Source organism: Pectinophora gossypiella, chromosome 6 (assembly GCF_024362695.1).
Source record: "Pectinophora gossypiella chromosome 6, ilPecGoss1.1, whole genome shotgun sequence".
Classification (NCBI taxonomy): domain Eukaryota; kingdom Metazoa; phylum Arthropoda; class Insecta; order Lepidoptera; family Gelechiidae; genus Pectinophora; species Pectinophora gossypiella.
The window spans coordinates 4086912-4106121 of NC_065409.1; the positions used below are offsets into that span (position 1 = coordinate 4086912).

General features: G+C 37.4%; 2 protein-coding genes and 1 long non-coding RNA gene across 3 annotated transcripts; all 3 read right to left on the reverse strand.

Annotated features, from left to right (window-relative positions):
* Window positions 1-297: 297 nt before the first annotated feature.
* Window positions 298-7496, reverse strand: LOC126367941 (protein downstream neighbor of son homolog). The gene is made up of 11 exons (XM_050011747.1): window positions 7299-7496; window positions 6975-7090; window positions 6351-6549; window positions 5530-5660; window positions 4965-5034; window positions 4324-4479; window positions 3411-3561; window positions 2984-3189; window positions 1926-2129; window positions 1355-1538; window positions 298-571 (listed from the first exon to the last, which is right to left on the reverse strand). Exons 1-11 carry the CDS (start codon window positions 7377-7379, stop codon window positions 393-395), a joined length of 1677 nt encoding a protein of 558 aa, XP_049867704.1. The 5' UTR covers window positions 7380-7496; the 3' UTR covers window positions 298-392.
* Window positions 7497-8403: 907 nt separating this feature from the next.
* Window positions 8404-9755, reverse strand: LOC126367942 (uncharacterized). Its single transcript, XR_007566523.1, has 3 exons — window positions 9545-9755; window positions 8873-8912; window positions 8404-8704 (listed from the first exon to the last, which is right to left on the reverse strand). It is a non-coding gene; the product is annotated as an uncharacterized LOC126367942 (long non-coding RNA).
* A 2915-nt stretch (window positions 9756-12670) lies between these two features.
* LOC126367882 (odorant receptor 49b-like) lies at window positions 12671-15101 on the reverse strand. Its single transcript, XM_050011661.1, has 4 exons — window positions 15082-15101; window positions 14887-14986; window positions 13392-13547; window positions 12671-12900 (listed from the first exon to the last, which is right to left on the reverse strand). The coding sequence occupies exons 2-4, from the start codon at window positions 14914-14916 to the stop codon at window positions 12841-12843; spliced, it is 246 nt and encodes an 81-aa protein (XP_049867618.1). The 5' UTR covers window positions 14917-14986; window positions 15082-15101; the 3' UTR covers window positions 12671-12840.
* Between the last annotated feature and the right edge of the window lie 4109 nt (window positions 15102-19210).

The window sequence follows — 19210 nt, forward strand, 5'->3', positions numbered from 1 at the left end:
TTTCTATTCTTTTTTTTTCGCTCTAGCAGATGATGAAACCACTGCCCTGTTTTTCCCTAAGACAGTAGTATGGAAACTGCTGCACCGACAAGAGCGTGGCTCTTAAATTGATGATGATGATGAGCAGATGATGCTGAGTGACAGAAAGGGACAGAAACAAAGGAAAGTGCGGTTCCGTGCGGCTAGATACGGTTCAACCCTTATAGCTCATCACGTTTGGAAAGCTCATAATCCAGTAATCCCTCTGTCGGTTTTCACGACATTCCCCTGAAGGTAATCAATACACACAAGAACAAATCATTTGTCAAAAAAATAGTGATTTAATTCATGATAAACAAACAAGGCAGTCTTATAAAACAATACAAACAGTTCTTGTATACAAATGTCACCAGTCACCATGTATACGTATCGTCCTCTGGGTTATACTTGACACTGTCCAGGGGCTTGATGATGCTGGCATCTGAGGAGCAGAGCAGTTGCAATAACTCTTCACTGATGCCGCAGTCTGATAAGTTCTCCTTGTTGAATGCTTTGGTAAAGTGGTTTGGTTCGTTTTCTTTAGAAGATTCGTCTGGAAGAAATAAAATGTGATAAAGTTGGACTGCGAGTAATCACTTACGTCACTCGTAGCATGAAAAGAATGAGAACAGATATACAGTACATGGGTGACCGTCAGGATACCCTTATTTTACATCGAAGTAATTATTAAAAGTTAGTGCTCAGCTGCTACCAGTTGGTACCGATCGTTAGACAGTTGGTACCCTTGATTTAAAGAAAATAATATACTTTTTTAGGTGACGCGCCATTCTAGCAACAAACTGCGCACATTTATACAGTTTATTTATAACCAATAGTTGGTACTAACTGGTACCTTCATATACGTAGTTTTGGAGCTCATAACTTTTAAGGATAAACAAATATTATGGATTTACTATTTCGAAGTCGTAACGCCTACAGAATTAAATGAGCAATTCCGAAATTGAACACATAAGCGGTATTCTATCAGCAGGCGCTACCTAATAAAAAATATTTTTAAAGTTATCTTCATATAACACATTGCAATTTATGTTTTGAAAATTTATTACGCGGTCACCCATCCCACGACTGACTTCTCCCGACAATGCTCACATTATTGACTGGTGTCATTCACCAGGTGCAACTGGTACGGTCTTCTCGGTTTACGGGTGGATCTTGCAACACCGGAAGTCAATATCATTGCCATAACTAAAAATATCCTAGAACTTTTTGTCTTTTTGCGAATATCCTGTTATAACACGTAAGTTGGGGATACATAAGTTCTAACTGGATATACTGGTCCAGATTCGCCTTACGGATAAAATAAAAATAAAGCTACCTTTAGCAACAGCCGCCGCCGCCCAGGAGAACGCAAGCGTGGGCGCGAGGTGGGCGAAGGTGGCGCTGTACTCGCCCCCGCGCACCACGCCCAGCAGCGCGTGCACCGCGCTCGGCAGCACCGGCCCGCGCAGCTCCAGCGAGTAGAACTTCTTGCTGTCCGACAGGATCACGTTCTCGCGGATCTGCGGGGAGGGGGGAGGTGGTCTAGTTACACGGGCGGACTTATACATGAACACATAAGTAAAAGATGCTCATAAAAAAAAACGTAAAGATACTAACAAATATACTATTGCTCACAAAAGAACATACAAGGACTGTTTCTGTTATTATTGTATGGGTAACCTTAATGCCAGGGTTATTATTGAGTCGCCAAAGGGATTCGAACCCGGGATCTCAGGTTCGTGAGCCTAACGCTCAACTACTATGAAGGCCTCTAAGTATTCATCACGCAACTGTGAAACAAAAACTCCAGCAAACAAATAAGGCAGGCGTTATTGCTAAGAATGTTCTTATCTCTTTTGGGGTGGGCAGTCACAAACAATCCGCCTGGTGAGTGTATTAGCAGCTACCTTCAAGGAAGCCAGCGTAGCCCCGTGGAAGGCGGTGGGCGCCAGCAACGTGGGCGGCACGGCGGCCAGCGGGCCGGCGCGCGCGGCGGCGGAGCGGCAGTTGAGCAGGAAGTTGAACAGCGCCTGCGCCTCCGCGCCGCGCGCCATCACCAGCGACTCCGCGGCGCGGTCCACGCTGCTCTCCGCGCCGGCCTCTAGGCGGCTCTGCAAGTAAACCAACGAAACGTAAGCTCACAGCTATGTCTAAGTTGGGGTACTCAGAGGTACATCCATCGCGAGATGAACTAAGTGATCATGCTTCACCGAGCTTTCTGTTAGACCGACGTAATGGGCGGTGAGCCGCATCGCCGCCTGTAATGGTCGAACCAACTGTGTTAGTGAAAACTGCACTTAAGATAAATTACTCGCTAGGCTCGGGTTCCAAATAGTGATTGCAATCCGGCGTCATGTTCAATCCGGCCAGATACGACCGGATTCCCATCAATCCGGCCGGATTCGACGGATCCGGTATATTGGTACCGGATCCGGTAACTATTAAATGATGCCGGATCCGCCGGATTACCGGATCCGTTTTTCCGGATTTCAATCCCTAGTTTCAAACCACTGAATTCGAGTTTTAGTTTGTATAACAACGTTCTTACCTATGTCTGACTTCGATTTGATGAGTTTGAATTCATGTTTGGATCATAGATAATTGAAATCACGTGGATTCCAAGATTCGTGCCCGGTTCATGGCAAAGGGCTATTACATGGGACTTAAACATAGCGCCAAGGAGTGGGAGTACTATACAGGGTATTAGTGACATCGTAACGAAAACTTTGAGGGACGATTGTATGTAAGTATGCAAAAGTATGGAACAGAAAATAATTAAAAAAAAATAAAAAAATTCATGAGTTTTCCGACAGGAAATTCCACTTGATTTCAACTCAGAATCATGGTCTGAATCATCCCCCCCAGTATTCGTCACGGTGTCATTAACATCCTGTATATCTCTGCCTACCCCTTCGGGGCTACAGGCGTGATGCTATGCTAAGTATAGTTAAGATTTCTGTCTCACCTGCGCATTATTAATCTTCTTAATAACATCAGTCTCCAGCCCAAGCTGCGATAGGAACGCGTCGGGGTCTTCCTCGTCCCCAGAATCGTCTTTGCCTTCATCCATCGTACTGTAGCTGCTGTCAAACGACAGGTTCTTCGCTTGGTCTTCGTTTGAGGTGTTCAGTTTTTTCTTGTTTGATCTTAGCGGCATCGTGAATTCAACGTCTAGGAAAAAAATGCGAGTCACAATTTGATTTTTGAACTGCTTGTGCTTGACAAAAGTGCGACACGTTATTATTTAAAGAACTATAGAACTGTTTATATATTATGTTTATGTGTGTCCATTCTGGTCACACATCCATGTTAACATTCGCATCTCTGCTACATGAACTCTTCTTTCATCCGTCTCCATAGAGGATGCATACAGGCTTAACATGTTTGTTTACCTTCCTGCTGCAAGGCTTGTCGGAAGCCGCGAGTAGTGGGCGCTATGAAAGCGCAGGGCTCCGATACGCCGCACACGCCGGCCGCGCGGAACAGGCACGTGAACGTGTTCGCGCATACGTAGAAGTACGGGCAGTGCAGGGCGCGGAGTAGCTGCACAATTACAATACAATAAATATATTTAAAATAGTAAAATATTTTTAACTGGTCGATACGTTATTAATGATAAATAAGGTAAAAAACCAACCTAGGAGAACATTTGTGAAACAAATAAAAGGTGCAGGTCGTGTCGTATCAGGTGAAGGATTTGGCGGGAAGAAGAGAGGAATGGCGATTACTCCACCGACAAGAGCGCAGCTCTTAAATAAGGAGAGAGATAAGGTAAAAAACAACTTATTAATTTTGTTATCACGACGTTTCGGCCGGGTTGCAGCGACTGTGACCCAAAATATACATAATTGAACACACCTTAGAAAATATACAACAAAAGAAAATTATCTGCGGAATATGTAGACTTATTGTTAAAACCAATATCTTCCAAAGAACCCAGATTATAGAACTGAAATACCTAATAAAAAAATGGGTACATATTGAATATATTTTCTGCTCCATGGCTATAGAAATTATTTTTTTCAATGGTTTATGCTGCTTATCATTACCACAGTTTCCAGGATTTGTGCCCTAACCGGGAATGTGGCAATAGATAAAGCTTGCCATCTATTATATGGGACTTAAACATAGCTAGCGAGGAGTAGGTGTATATACGAGTAGTATATATTGTTATCGCTGTAAAGAGTCCACATAGGTAGGTATATGGGAATGCAACATGGGTCTTTTCAAGGCAAGTGTCCCATCCCTCACCTGAGTGAGATTGAGATGAAATATTTACCTATTATGCATAAAAAGAACATAAACCTGGAATAGTGAGCGGAAACTCTCGGTCCACTCGCGGTGCAAGGCCTCGGTGATGTCCTCGTGGCTGGCGAGCGCGTTGGTGCCGGCCACGCGGCCGCCGCAGCGAGGATACAGCTGCAGCCACGGCAGGTGCGGGTGTTGCCAGTACAGGCACGCCTGGGGGGAGCTTAAAGTCATCATTTCGTGTGGGAAACAGGAAACTAAGTGAGTTGTGGGTACTTAATTCATCTTGTGATGGATGTACCTCTGACTACCCCAATTGGGATATAGTATAGGTATTGAACCTTACCAGGCTTAGAAGCATGCTTTAGATGCCTTTCTTATGATGTCTTTTTATGAGTTTGAATTCATGTTTGAATATCATGTGAATGTTTGCTAAATGTATACCCTTTATCGTTACAAGAGGTCATGCTACGTTTAGCATGATTAGAGACATATCTGTTTTCTCTTTCGCGCTAGGCGATGTACTATATCTCTGTCCTGCTCTGATTAATTATGCTAAGTTATAAGCGTTATAGTGAGGGTGTGAGGGACTTGTATAGAGTTTAAGCTCTAGTGCTATTTAAGAAAATTCACTTTTTAGAACTCCTCTAATAGAACTAAGTTAAAACATGGTCTCATCCTAGTCGAATTTCACTTACCTGATGCAGGCGCGCGCGTGGCGATGTATCTAGCGTTTGTGACATTGTTGTATCTACACATCTTACGAATCTGTGAAGAGATATTATTCATAAAATATCCATTAACATCATCATCAGCATGGGGTGGAAGGCAAGAGGGAAACTACTGCCCTATTTTCCCTTAAAAGTAGCATGGAGAATGCTACACCGATAAGTGTGGCTCTTAAATTAGCGATGACGATCCATTAACATGCAAGTTATTTACTAATTTATAATTTGTGGAGCCATTTGGATGTAGAAACTGGAGTGAATACATACATAAACTCACGCCTATTTCCCACCGGGGTAAGCAGAGATTATGGAAATCCATTTGCTTCGATCATGACACACTTCTCTTGCTTCCTCCACATTAATTGAACCAGAGAATTTAAATCTATTTTTCTACTTTTGTGAGTAGAGCTTGGCCATGTCTATTGTACTTTGATTGACTTCAGCAACTTAACTAGGTGACTCAATGTGTCTTGTTCAGCTCAAATCAGTGAATATGAGCTTGGTGAGCCATAATAAAAGTCAAACCATCACTTACCCAGTTATACCCGAAGCCTCTTCACTAGCTTTTAACTTGGAGCTCCACGCAAATGGTTTCGGTGACATCAATCTTAGTTTAGTCTTCAAAGCCCAATCAATGGGTAAATGTTTACATTTCTGCTCCACTACCTGAAGTACATAACACAGGTTATACTTTGCCACTTAAAAATAAAAAACATGAACAACAAAATTACTTTAAATGTTTGGATGTGGTATGCCTAGTGCATAGTTTGAATGCATTGAAGTGATATCACATATTCAAACTCTTTAATATATTTTTTTTATGTCTCAGGTTTTTAATAGGGATTACTTTTGCACCGCCACCCCTAATACCTTTTGTACCATAAGGCCACATTTAATCACAAAAAACGTTAGGGGCATTTTTTACAGTTGAAAAATTAACCAAAAAACCAGCAGCAAACTAATATAATTAATGACATAATAAAATATATATTTGATTACCCATAACAAATGATCATAGTAGAAAATTAATAGTTTAACCTCTCATATGCCGAGATACCAGACACAATAGATTTTACATTGTGTCTGGTCGAGATCTGTGTTCCGGCGTTCGAAAGGTTAAAATGCCTTGTTTACTTTCAAAAAGGCCCCAAATTGTTGTGTGCCCAAGGCATAGTTTAAGACTGACCACATCACATCTTGAATTCATCTTTCTACTTCTTTTATGTCTCTAACATGTGATGTGTGAAGCCAGCAATGTGACACATTGGAGGAGGTGTTTTATTTATAAGATGTGTTTGTTTTGTTTTTAATTGTGGTGATTAAATGTATATCAAAAATAAATAAAAATGTTCTTACAGTTTCCACAGTGTGCTCTGCTGTGAACTTTTGTAATAGGTTGGAGAAAGTGGACAGCTTCTCTGTATCAACATCCTGAGCGGGCTTCTCAGGAACTTTAGCTGGTAAATTGAGCAGCGCATACAATGTGTTATCACTGGACTCTTCTAGTTGAGGATCAACCTCTAACTTAGGCTTTTTACTTTGTTGTGTAGAGTTTCTGAAAATAAAAATATTTGTATACTTTTAGGTTGTTGAAGATAATATCAAGAAGCTTTACATGTGATCATAGTATTAAATTAACTGGAAGACATGTTTCAAGGGTAATTTAATTATTAAGTTAATCAATAAAAGTGGCACATTAGGCAATATATATACATAATATATAACATACTACAAGCTTAGACTAGTCAGAGTTGCAATGAACTAAGTACCCACTCTTTAGCCTCTGATAGACCAACCTGATAGGTAATAAGAGTTATCAGAAAACCGTAATTACATCATGTTAATATCAATAGGTTATAGTCATATCCACCTGTGTAAACCCAATAACATAAGTCGTAGGTCCTACACCTATTGTTAAACTTAATATAGTGGAGTCAGCATTAACTAACCCTTACTATATCATAACTGGGAATTACTTACTTTGAAAATGGGTTTTTTGTTTTGTCTCCATGAAGAATTCTTGAAAAATCGAGGTTTACCGATTCTTGTTGTATGGTTTCCTTTTTACCAGACCCTGATGGTTGTGTTATCCGTTCCTGTATCATACAAAGTCAGAAAATCTATTTAATTTAAAAACATGTTAGGTAAAGCTGATAAATGGGCGCGCTTTTTCATTCGGTAAGCAAGTTAACTTATTATCGTAATTCCATTTTCTTTGAATGAAATGAATACCTGAGAACTACTAGTAAGTAGAACAAATAGTAAGAAATATACAGGAATGCGTAGAAAATAGCTTTTGTTTACCTGCAACGTTTTCTTCCGTTTTTTCAGCCTGTGTAGCCGCATCACTTCGTTTGGCTTTTTCCATGGCGAAGTAGGTTCCATTTGCACTTGTTGAATGTTGTGTTAAAAATAACCGATTTTTATCTTTAAGGATAAATATCGTATATAACGTGTTATTTTACCAATTTTACCAAAAATAGTTGCAGCCGGTCACAGGCTCAGAACAATAACTAAAGCATAGAAGGAAGGCTAAAATAGCAACAGAACTCTATAATTCTGCTCTACTTTATCTTACGGAACCGGCGTAATGTTAGACAAAGACGCATATACAAAAATTGTTTCGTAATTTCGTAGGTTGTCACAAGTTTTTCATTGCCTAGTGTTGGGTTTCACTTTAGTAATATGTCGATAAAATTAAATTTACTTACAATTAATGTCGATAATTTTTTTTTACAAGATTTCTTTTTGTAGGATGCAATTATCTTCTTCTTGATGAAAGGAGACTCTGTCTCTGATAGGTAAGTATCTAACCATTTTTGGATTATATTGTCTGGTTTATATTAGTTTGGAGCTGCAGCTCACATTCAGGAAGGAAAGAAAATAGCCAACTGTTATCGTTTCATCGGTAAGTATTTTGTAATATTCGAATTTATTTATGATGTCATCCGCCGTGCACTGGTGTCGATCGACGTGCCGTGCAAATTGGAACCGCCGCCGCCGGGTCTAAGCCGCACAGACGGTAAGAGGCCCGATGGGGTCACGCCATAGACATAGAAAAGAGTATGGACTGGAAATACCTACAGAAAAAACGTGCCACTCTGTAAACATAAAATGGCGGTCTTTACTAGGGCTACAAGCTGTTTCAATACTAGGATTACCATACTCGTACCTACTAGATATAGCATTATACTTAAAAAAATACGGCATACAAGTATTCATAAGAGAACAGAAAGGGAAAGTAAAAGGTAGGTAGGTGGTGTACTGTATCTTTCGTGTAAAACTTGTAAGTATTGTATGTTGTGTGCAATAAAGTATATTTGTATTTGTAAAGGAAGGTTTAGTCAAGATTTATCTAAGTCGCTTACACAAATCTATAACATTCATTACATTCTTTATTGGGCGCAGTTCGTATCAACCTGGAGTGTTGGAGTAGGAGTAAATAAGAACAGGAGGTAAAATGAAATATAAATTAGATCGTAAATCTGTTCATTTTCATTAGCAAGTATTTATTTCACACGTTATTAATTATGTACATTATATTTACAATAAATACAAATTTATTAATTTCTAAACAGTGTCAATTTGCTTAGAAACTGTCTTTGTGACACCCTGTCACATTGTTTTTTTTTTTCATTAAGTCGTTTGATCTTGAGGCGGGACTTGTTCAGCTTTTCTTTTAAATTTTTCATCTCGTCTTCTTGAACTGACTGAAATAAAGTTTAATAATAATGTTAAAATAGTATATGTACAAAATAATCTATAAAAATAAAAGTAAAATATATCTGATTTAAGTGCATTGTGCAGCTGGTTGAATTATACACTCTATATATGTATATCATGTTAAAAATATAAAAAAAGAAAATTATTTGATATACCTTTTCATGTAAATCCAGTCGACACTTTTGGATTTAATATCTGAAATCAAAGATAATAATAATTTACTTATATAAAACGTGTACAACTCATAATTGTTTAGACATAAAACAACTACAGACTTAGTATATACTAAGTTTATTAAGTACATAATAATATGTAGTTGAATGATAGATAGTATAAACGTGTTGTGATAACATGATACAAATATCTTATCTATCTATCCAGCAGTGAGATGATGCAGGCTAGGCTGAAATTTAAATTTAAACACCATTTCATCTGTCTGATCTATAATGTTCAATGTAGGAATAGCATCGTCTCGAAGACGCCTCCACTTTGAATTAGGAACACACATAAATGAATCCGCAGTAAAATGTTTCGAGCAAATACGGCTGTACTTATTTGGAATCCAATTTCGTCTATTAATGCGAATTATCCATTCTTTCTCTTTGTTATCGTCTACAGGAAATCTAAAAATTAAAAGTATCGATAATTTTAGTACATCACTATGGACAATCAACATAACCTCAAATCAATTCCGTATTCATCGATGAAACGTATAATATAATGGATATCTCAAATATTTTATGCTACAAATCTATTCAGCAAAACATATTACTTTCCTAAAATTGTTCAGCAGTTCACATTTCACTAGAAAATTACAAAAAACTTACCGATGAAACGACAGAAGTTGTTGGCTATTTTCTTTTCTTCCTGAATGTGAGCTGCAGCCCCATACCACACAAGACATAATGTCACACAGTCGAGACACTCAATTATTTGATATAAATAAAAGTTTCTTTCCATTTATTTGGAAAAATATTGTTAAATTATCACTTAAAACAATCTGAACACAAGACACTCGTAAACACAGTTGACGCGACCGTGTCAAATAGTTCGGTAAATATAAGTAAAATCTTCTTATGTATGTTACTATGTATTTGGCCGAGTTAAAATGAGTCCAATAGGTCCAAATGACATTTCATGTTGTGACAACCTCGGAAAAAATGAAGCAAAGAGCGAATCATTTGTCCTTTTCTCACTCATAGTTTGTGTCGTAAGCTAGAAGAGAGCCGGTTTATAGTTTCTGAATTCTTATTTTAGCCTTCCTTCTATGCTTTAGTTATTGTTCTGAGGTCACAGGCGCTGAACTGAACTTTTTTGACAGTTGACTTTTTATTGTTTTTTTAGCCATGGAGAGGTAATCATACAGCCTAGTGTATGGATACTAGCCTTCAATCATAATATTTTTATATTATTTTTGGGGAACGTAACCTGTAAAGTTCTGAATTTCTTTCTAATTATTCATCATAAACTTTTTGCAGTAATATACAATTGGTATTGGCTCCGCCTTGGATACTGCTGCCTTGGATTTGTTAGAGGAATGAAAGCTGCGGACTTGGGCTAACGTTGTATTATAGTACTTACCTACTCTTGTATTATATACTTACTCTGTAGTTTGTAGCTAAACTGTAGCACCAAGGACCAAGGACCAAGTGTGTAGCACGCATAAGTACAGCAACACGGACCTGTAGCACGAGCACGACTTTTATAATCATAGAGTAACACGCACCTCTGCTTATAATGGATGAGAACGATGAGAACTGAGAACGCGCTGAAGGATTATGAAACATGATATAAAATCTTCTTTTCATGTTATTGACATAAAAGAAAAACATTGTATCAAGTATGTGTCAAATAAAATTTCTGTACAGAAAGATAAAAATAAAATTCTGTAAATAACAAATTGGCTTAATTCTGTGTTATGGCACCTAAAACAACTAGTACAGAAAACGGTACTAGATCAAAGAACCTTAAGAAGAGCGCTTCCATAGTCAAGGTAATTATAAAACAAGTAGGTACTTTTCAAACAAAGTCTCGTTATCAAATAAAGCAGTTGGTAAGTAGGTAACAAATAATGCAAAAAGACCGTACCAAGCGGCGTAAGTTTTAAAACCTAGAACAATAAAGAAACCTATTTATAAGATTTGTATACACTTGCACTGCACTCAATTCCCTGCTGTCCTTTTATGCCTTTAAACGGCAGTTGGTTGATTCGAGCGCCAAAATGTTTTGGCGCACTTTTCAAGTTTATTTGAATAGGTACTTCTCTGTCGGATAAGAATGGTGTATTTATGCCAATTATGTAACACTTTGAGTGTTTATGTTTAACGACATACTTAAAGTAAATGCGATGAAGACCGGCATAGAGAGATATATGTGCTTAAGAGTGCCAATATTGTGGGTGTATAAATTCCCCTATGTCGGAGTTCCCCGTATGTAAACGTAATAGTTATTATTCTCTCTATTCCCCATATTGATGGAGTCTAAACTTCAGGCGCTGCGACGGTAGGTTGACTCTGTAAAAACTGCAGACTAGTTCTATTGTCTAACGCTCTACACTGTGATACTGCTGTGGTACTTCTGTGATATAATCTTATTACTTACTCGTACTAGGTAACTCAAGATTTTGCTGTGAATAGTTCAGGTGTCATAATCGTGTGTGTGTACGAATATTCTTCTACCACTTATTTATCTACGTTTCCTGACATTCAATAGAATCTTATTTTGCAGACTAAATCCAACACGAATAACCTGGGCCAGTATCTGCGTATAAAGTGTCCGATTTGCTTCGAGAACATTAATAAGGATGCGGTGTCGTCGACGAAATGTGGTCATGTGTTCTGCACCCAGTGCCTTCTGAAGGCTTTGAAGAGAATGTGTGTGTGTCCCACTTGTCGTACTAGACTGAGGGGGCGCTACGGACATCATCCGTTGTATCTGGATACTGATATATGCGACGATGTTCACGTTCAATCCGAAGTCATGATTGAAGTTTCTAATGATTGATGGTTTTATATTATACTTACTTACTTAAATGATTAAGAACATTTATTTTGCAAACATTCCACTACAGTTGTGAACAAATTCATGGTAAGTACTTGTAAACTTGAGCAACGAAACGTTTCTCGTGCATCCGTTTATCATCAACACAATTTACGAAAATTTAAACTTATTTAATTTACTTCGTTCGTAATTTAATGTCATTTCATCAGCGATAGTTATAACATGCTGTTTAAATATGTTAAGGAGTTTATCTACTTCAGTGTTTGCATTATAAATGTTCCTATAATCGCAATACATATTATAAGTTCGATGTTTCGCGTGCTTGTCTTTGTCCTATCCGATTTAAGATTTTGTTATTTGCATTTTTGCGTTAGTAAATGTTATAAGTAATCAATTTGTCTTTTTAATTTAGGTGCACTGCCACTAGAAATCTCTTTTGGGTATGGTGAAGCTCTGTAGCCTATACATATATAACGCTTATAGCAATAAAATATAGTATAACTATTTATTTCCAAAAGTATAATATGACTTTCTAAATAAGAGTTATCGAAAGTTTAATAGGAGTTTGATCGTGTAGACTAGTGCAGTTGGTACCTAATTTGACTATACCTGGAAAGTAATCACGTTCAAAAGTTTTTCCGCTGAATAATACAAGTGATACCAAGCAGATTTTTTTTGATGTGAATATAGTGCTGCTGAGGGCTCTCACTCGGTACCAAATTTAAGGCAAAAGGCTTGCGGGTGCCCAGTTGGGCGTGAACCTCGTCTCGAGGCGTCGCCGCTGCGTTATGGTCTTGCCCACTCTGATAATAATTAATTACTTATGTAAATAGTGGTACCTAGATATGACGGTAGTTAGGTACCAATAACTGTTGTAACTATAAAAAAGAAAAGGCGTAACGACTGAAAGCGATATTATATTTTACCTACTATCAGAGATTGACTATATTTGATTGCTTGTTTGATAGATTTCTAATCTTGTGTTGTTTGTAAATATGTTCATTTTGTGCATTAAATAATTTGTATATTGTATTATTATTATACGTATTAGTATTGCACAATGTTGAAATAATCGCACTACAATTTGTGCTTATAAGTAAATCAATAATTAAGTATTTTTATTCTAAATCTGGTCTACTGCGTCGTTAAGTACAGCAAAAATGGAGTATCCTTTGTTCAGCATCTGAAAGAAAAAATGAGAATTAATTTAGATACTACCTACAGCTTACAGCCACACATAGATTATAATGCATAAAGTAGAGCCGGGGAAGCTTATTTGAATCAGAGGCGAACTTGCACCCTTAGCCGCCCTAAGTCGTAGGTAGATTAGCAACCCTAATCACCCGTACATTAATCACCCTAGTATTTCCTTTCGTTTTTCCACTCTCCCGGCTCTGTCAGTAACAAGCATAAGGCGATTCTCCTACGGTGCTGATTTAGTAGCGTTGGTAGCAGCGTACCGCGCGAAGAGGCGAGACGTCAGCGGATTACAAACCTACAATAGAATGCGACCTTACCGACCACTTCATCGCTAAAAGCACGGGCGCCGCGCGCCGTGTGTTTTTTGGTTTTTGACGTGACTTATTGTAGATTTACCTACCGCAGATGGCATTAACTACTTGGCCGGACAAAATGCGCGCCGTATGAGAATCGCTTTATAAAGTTTATACTAACTTGTCCAAAAGTTTGTATGGATATCGGAACCAGTCCCCCCGCTTTGATTGTGAATGGTCTTTGCGCCGCTCTGATTACTAGAAGTAGATCCTTCTGCAGGTCCACCGGCCATGTATACCAGGATGCCTCGTACGCGGCTAGAGCTATTCCTTCGCCCTACAAAACGTAGGTAAGTATAGTAAGTATAAAAGAGGCAACATAAGAAAACACGCCTCTTATGTTGCCTGTGAAATTAGTAGGTAGGTATGAAGATTCTGGCGTAGGTAGGTTAGGACTAAGGGCTCGTATTAATAAACCAATCTCAAGTTCCGAGTGCTAAAATCACTCTCAGCTGAGACGCACTTAAGTTCTCGTTGGAGATCCATCTATTAATGCTTACGAGCCTAGATGTCGTTTGTTTTCACCACTTGGTACCTAGTCGCGAATAGGTAAGTAGCTTAACATAAACTGGTTGTTTGCCTACAGTCTTGTATTTTTACTTTTTGAAAAGGCCTTTGTAAATTTATAGAAAAAAGAAATGCTTCTGTGTCAAGTTTTGAAGTAAGTATTTAAGTATACTCAGTAGAGTACAGAGCAATGAGGGATTTCCAGACGAAGTTTCAAAAAAATAAAAAATAAGTAGATACAGATACAGAGAATACCGATTTGCCTTTGTTTATCATTCTAATTTCATCGATAACAGACATAGCTAGGTATGCATATTTGTTTGTCATATTTGGTGTTTGGGTATAAATGATGACCCTTGTTATTACTCCCAGACACAGCACATCTTCCACCCATTCTTATTCTGATTAAAATAAAGAGAAGCAATATAGGTAGCAACATAATTATATACGTATCCGGCTCCTTATTAGGTATTTATATGTACTGAGTTGCTTTGTGCTCGTTACTTACTTCAATAATCATTTTGTTGCCCAAGTAGCAGTAAATATACGCATTCAGCAAAGCGACGCTTAGAAAAACTAGAAAGCTAGCCATAGTTTTCTTGTCATTGATCTAGAAACAGAAGAAGGTACCAGTAGTAACCCTATAGAACTATAGTATACCTACATAATAATAATAAGTTATTTATTTCACGAAACATGTCTTATATGTTTTAGTAAGCTTATTCTAGATGTTAGTAGCCTTATCTAATATTAGATGCTATGAAATGCAAGTCACAGCACCTACGCAGTTACGGGCAGTACGAGAGGGCGGGGTTGCCGCTGCCCCGCACCCTGCGCACCAGAGACGCAAAAGGTGCAAACAAAAGAGGTCCGTGTTGCTTATGGGTGCAAAGTAAATAAGTACTTACATACTCAAATGAAATGTATTTGCAGGCATACACGGATTATGCCTAATAATGTACCTAACAAAATCGCACAAGCGTGCTGAACCAGATGCATACATTCAAAAAAGAAAAAAAAAATACATTTCAATTAATTCTAAAGACTCAAATGGACAATCATAATCAAAATAATATAGAGTAGATATATTTATTTATACATATACTTACCACTGCCAAGACCATAGCATTAAAACACATCTCTAGGGTAACTGCTATATTTTGAACCAACAATATTTCACTGAACACGATTTGCAATGATTTGGAATATCTGAAATTGGAATACCTAAGTAATGCGATTCTGATATGTTTATGAAATTTAAGCAATATCCTGTTTCCCTTCATCGGTAAACTTTACTTACTTACCTTAACAGGCGTAAATGCTTTTTGACAATTTCCTTGAAGGTGTTACGCGTTTCAACGTCAGTTTCAATGGTATACGTCAAACTCCTCAGTTTGTTTTGCAGCTCAATAAGCTGGTCACACATGAACATAAGTAAACTGCACATCAATGCTTGCGTAGCTACGTTTCTATATAAGCAAGCCACTACAAAACTAAATGCCGGAAGTTGCCCGACTGTTATTAAATGGATTCTGTTTTTTTTTGGATCAAATGGCATCCAGGCTTCTACCGCCATCTCATTATGATACAAAGCTAACGCACTAAAAAATGTAACTGAAGTTAAGGTAGCAATTGATATAAACGAAGTTTGATATATCATCATTTTTTTAGTTTTTGCGGTTACTTTATCCCCTGAGCACAATATTTCAGACACCAGTACTTTAGCGACATCGCGCTTTTGCGTAAAGATTAACACTTTAATCACAAAGTTGTAAGCCACGAGAATTTTGTCCAAATTAGACAAAAAGATAATTATCTCGTGTCTGTGTTGGTACGTTCCAATAGTGGTTATCACCAAAAATGTCACTGATAACAGGTGCAATGATATCTCGTAAAGACTGTAAAGTATTCTTCGACGTTTGGACCAATTATCATCTGGCCATAAACCGGTGTACATCAAAAACTTCAAGTTGAAGTCCAGGAAATCGTCTTCGATAACCATGCGTCCTATCTGTCTAATCGACATTTTGCAAATGTGTATTATGTACCTAAGAATTCTATACACGTAATAAAAAGTTTAATTCGAATTTCGTAAAGCCTTGAACAGGGGTAGATAATAGCAAGAGTTATGCTTTCATCATGAGCGAGCATACTCGTACTTGCTGATTACGATAGGAAAACTTTAAACTGTTCTGTGTATATTTCTTTGATTTTTGTAATAGCTTGTACCCATTTCCGTACACTTATCCTGTGACCCTTTCTAATCTATGGGGGACTTTCCAGGCTACGTTCCCCAAAACTAATATAGATGGCGCTGTCCAGATTTATTAAATTATCTATAAAAATAAGTAAATTATCTATTGTGAGTAATAATGGTTGGTAATAATTGTGTCTGGGTATAATAAGAAGGGACATCATTTATGCCCAAAAACAGAGATGAAAGTGTTATCCTTGATTGGAAGGTTAAACGAAGGATTTTTTCCAGCGCCATCTATATTTTTTTTGGGAAACGTAGCCTGGAAAGTACCTCATTGCCCACGATTACTGCAGACTGAGAGGAGCTCGGTGGCGCAGCGGTAAACGCGCTCGGTCTGCGATTGTTGAAGTAAAGTAACTTTCGCAGAGGCCGATCATAGGATGGGTGACCACAAAAAAAAAGTTTTCATCTCGAGCTCCTCCGTGCTTCGGTTGGTCCCGGCTGCATTAGCAGTAGTTAATAACCACCAATCCGCACTGGGCCCGCGTGGTGGTTTAAGGCCCGATCTCCCTATCCTTCCATAGGGAAGGCCCGTGCCCCAGCAGTGGGGACGTTAATGGGCTGGTGATGACTGCAGACACCTCCTATTTTTATTTTAAGTTATACCCGTCATTTTTTAACCACCGAAAAGGAAAGGGACGGAAAATCGACAACTATTAATTTTGAAATGAACAACTCGGGCAGACAACAACAACTCTAAAAGTCACGTCAAAAAAACATATACGTAGAATACTTGTCTCAACATATCTATCGGAGTACTTATGGAGCATACAGGACTAACATCGCAACGTGATAACATTTTGTCACGTTCATTTTAACGATTAATATAATTATGTCGTTTTGTCGATTGATGCTAATATGTGAACCCAAATAAATCATGTCGTTCTGTCAAAATGCGAACAAAATCACATGACACGCATGTAGGGGAAATAAAGAATCTTATCGATTTCGACAAAATTTATTGAATCGATCGATAATTTTATCACGTTGCGCATATTAGCTCTGCAGGCCAAGTAGTTTATATGAGTATGTCATTTGCGGGAAATCTGCAATAAGTCACGTAAAAAGAAAGGTTCTATGACGCACGGTGTTGCTTTAATACCGATTATCAATCCGATATTCTTCTTCCAACGTGCTTAAAGATTAATCCAACCAATATGACAGCACCTTTGTAACATTAAACAAACTTTAATCTACGTTGAAAGAAGTCAGTTCACGGTCCTTAGTTCACAGAATTACTAGTTACCTATACTTACTGATTTGTTGAAGTACTTACCTAGGTAATAACCTATTTATAATAAAGATTTACTTAGTAGAAGCTTGGTAGCAAACTTTGTCGTAATAAGTAGGTAACTTTACTAATGACTTTAGAGTTCCACACAGACAGTCAATCTGACTGAAGCCTCTAGTGCATATGAAAAGTGTTTGGAACCGCTTAAAAATCCTTAAAAACCTCAAGGATAGCCTGGGGGGTTAAAACGCCACATAGAAGCAATTTATCTAAAAAAGCAATATTGCTATTTCACATTTGCATTGCGCACTTTTATATGTGCAAATGTAAAGTTGTTATATATTGCTTTTTTAAATTAATTACTTGGATGTGGTCTTTTTAATCCCTCTGATAAGCACCTAGTACTAAGTCCCTTCTCCAAACAAATCCCTGGAACCGTTACTGGGGCAATACATAGAACAATACAGCCAGTAGAGTGAAGAAAGAAGTAATTAGTTACATACACGCCTACACGCGAGAGTCTAGCTTATTATAATGCCAGAGAATAGCACGAATGCGACATAAGTTGCACCTTATCACTGGACTGTGTAAATATATATTTGTCACAGTTACAGATTTTTGCATTGTGTAGTCTATGATGAGGAACTTTCCAGGTTTCTTAAAAAAAATATAGATTGCGCTGTACAATGTTGCCTTCGTTTAACCTTCTAATATCGTGGATAACAGACATATAATATGCATCTTTTATCTTTGTTTTTAGGTATAAATAATGACCCTTGTTATTACTTATTATCCAGGCACGACACATCTTCCACCAAAACAAAGAGAAGCAATATAAGCACCTAGCAATAAAATTCTATACGCTGATACAAATATCAAACAACAATTATTTTTATATATTTTTCTACTCCTCTACTTTAATCTGGCATTTAAATAACCAAAAAGTGTAATATAAGTACATACATAATTAAACTCTTTGAAAAAGTGTACGCTCTATGGCCTATAAAAGCATTGTTTACAAAGTGTAACTGTACTATAATGTCGCCAAAAAAGCATTGTTGTTGTTTTTTTTTTTTTGACCTGGAAACTGGCACCTTTACTTTGTTTGGTGCCATAGGTATACTATAAAAAAAAAGTATACATTTGCCGCCATTTTCCCGCGCGTTGGAAAATAAATTGGAAAATTTTTGTTTCATTTAAAATTACTTAATTTAAATTACTTAATTAATTTTAAATGAAACAAAAATTATACAAAAATGAAGAAGCTTTGTGATCCAGTTTCCATGCCATGAAATTATTATAGGCCTTATTGTACAGGCTGCTAGATTTTGTTGGTAGCAAATTTTCTGTAATTTCTTGAGCTAACGTTGAAATTTCTTCTGGTGTAGAATTCAATAGTTCTTCATCCATTTTTCCTTTTTATTTTATACTTTTTAGTGTTTTGAAACGAAACACAAAAATTTTCCAATTTATTTTCCAACGCGCGGGAAAATGGCGGCAAATGTATACTTTTTTTTATAGTATATCTATGGCACCAAACAAAGTAAAGGTGCCAGTTTCCAGGTCAAAAAAAAAAAAACAACAACAATGCTTTTTTGGCGACATTATAGTACAGTTACACTTTGTAAACAATGCTTTTATAGGCCATAGAGCGTACACTTTTTCAAAGAGTTTAATTATGTATGTACTTATATTAGACTTTTTGGTTATTTAAATGCCAAATTAAAGTAGTGGAGTAGAAAAAATACTATAATATGCTTCTGTCATTAGGTAAGTACATTATATTTTTTGAATAATTATGTACCTACCCGAGTAATGAAAAAGTAGGTAATTATGACGTTAAATCTGGACAGCGCCATCAATATTATTTTTGGGGAACGTGTCTGGAAAGTCTCTCATTCTGTTTTGAAAGTACACACACAGCCCTAACGTCGTAGTATGTGTA

What these genes read in the sequence shown, in the direction of transcription:
- LOC126367941 (XM_050011747.1), bottom strand. Translation starts at nt 7,379, where the DNA reads ATGGAACCTACTTCGCCATGGAAAAAGCCAAACGAAGTGATGCGGCTA. An exon ending in GAGGCTTCGGGTATAACTGG is followed by an intron (nt 5,035 to 5,529) that starts GTAAGTGATGGT and finishes ATCTCTTCACAG; the next exon opens with ATTCGTAAGATGTGTAGATA. An exon ending in CACGCGCGCGCCTGCATCAG is followed by an intron (nt 4,480 to 4,964) that starts GTAAGTGAAATT and finishes AGCTCCCCCCAG; the next exon opens with GCGTGCCTGTACTGGCAACA.
- LOC126367882 (XM_050011661.1), bottom strand. Translation starts at nt 14,916, where the DNA reads ATGTGTTTTAATGCTATGGTCTTGGCAGTG. An exon ending in ATGCTATGGTCTTGGCAGTG is followed by an intron (nt 13,548 to 14,886) that starts GTAAGTATATGT and finishes TACGTTTTGTAG; the next exon opens with GGCGAAGGAATAGCTCTAGC. An exon ending in CCATACAAACTTTTGGACAA is followed by an intron (nt 12,901 to 13,391) that starts GTTAGTATAAAC and finishes TTTTTCTTTCAG; the next exon opens with ATGCTGAACAAAGGATACTC.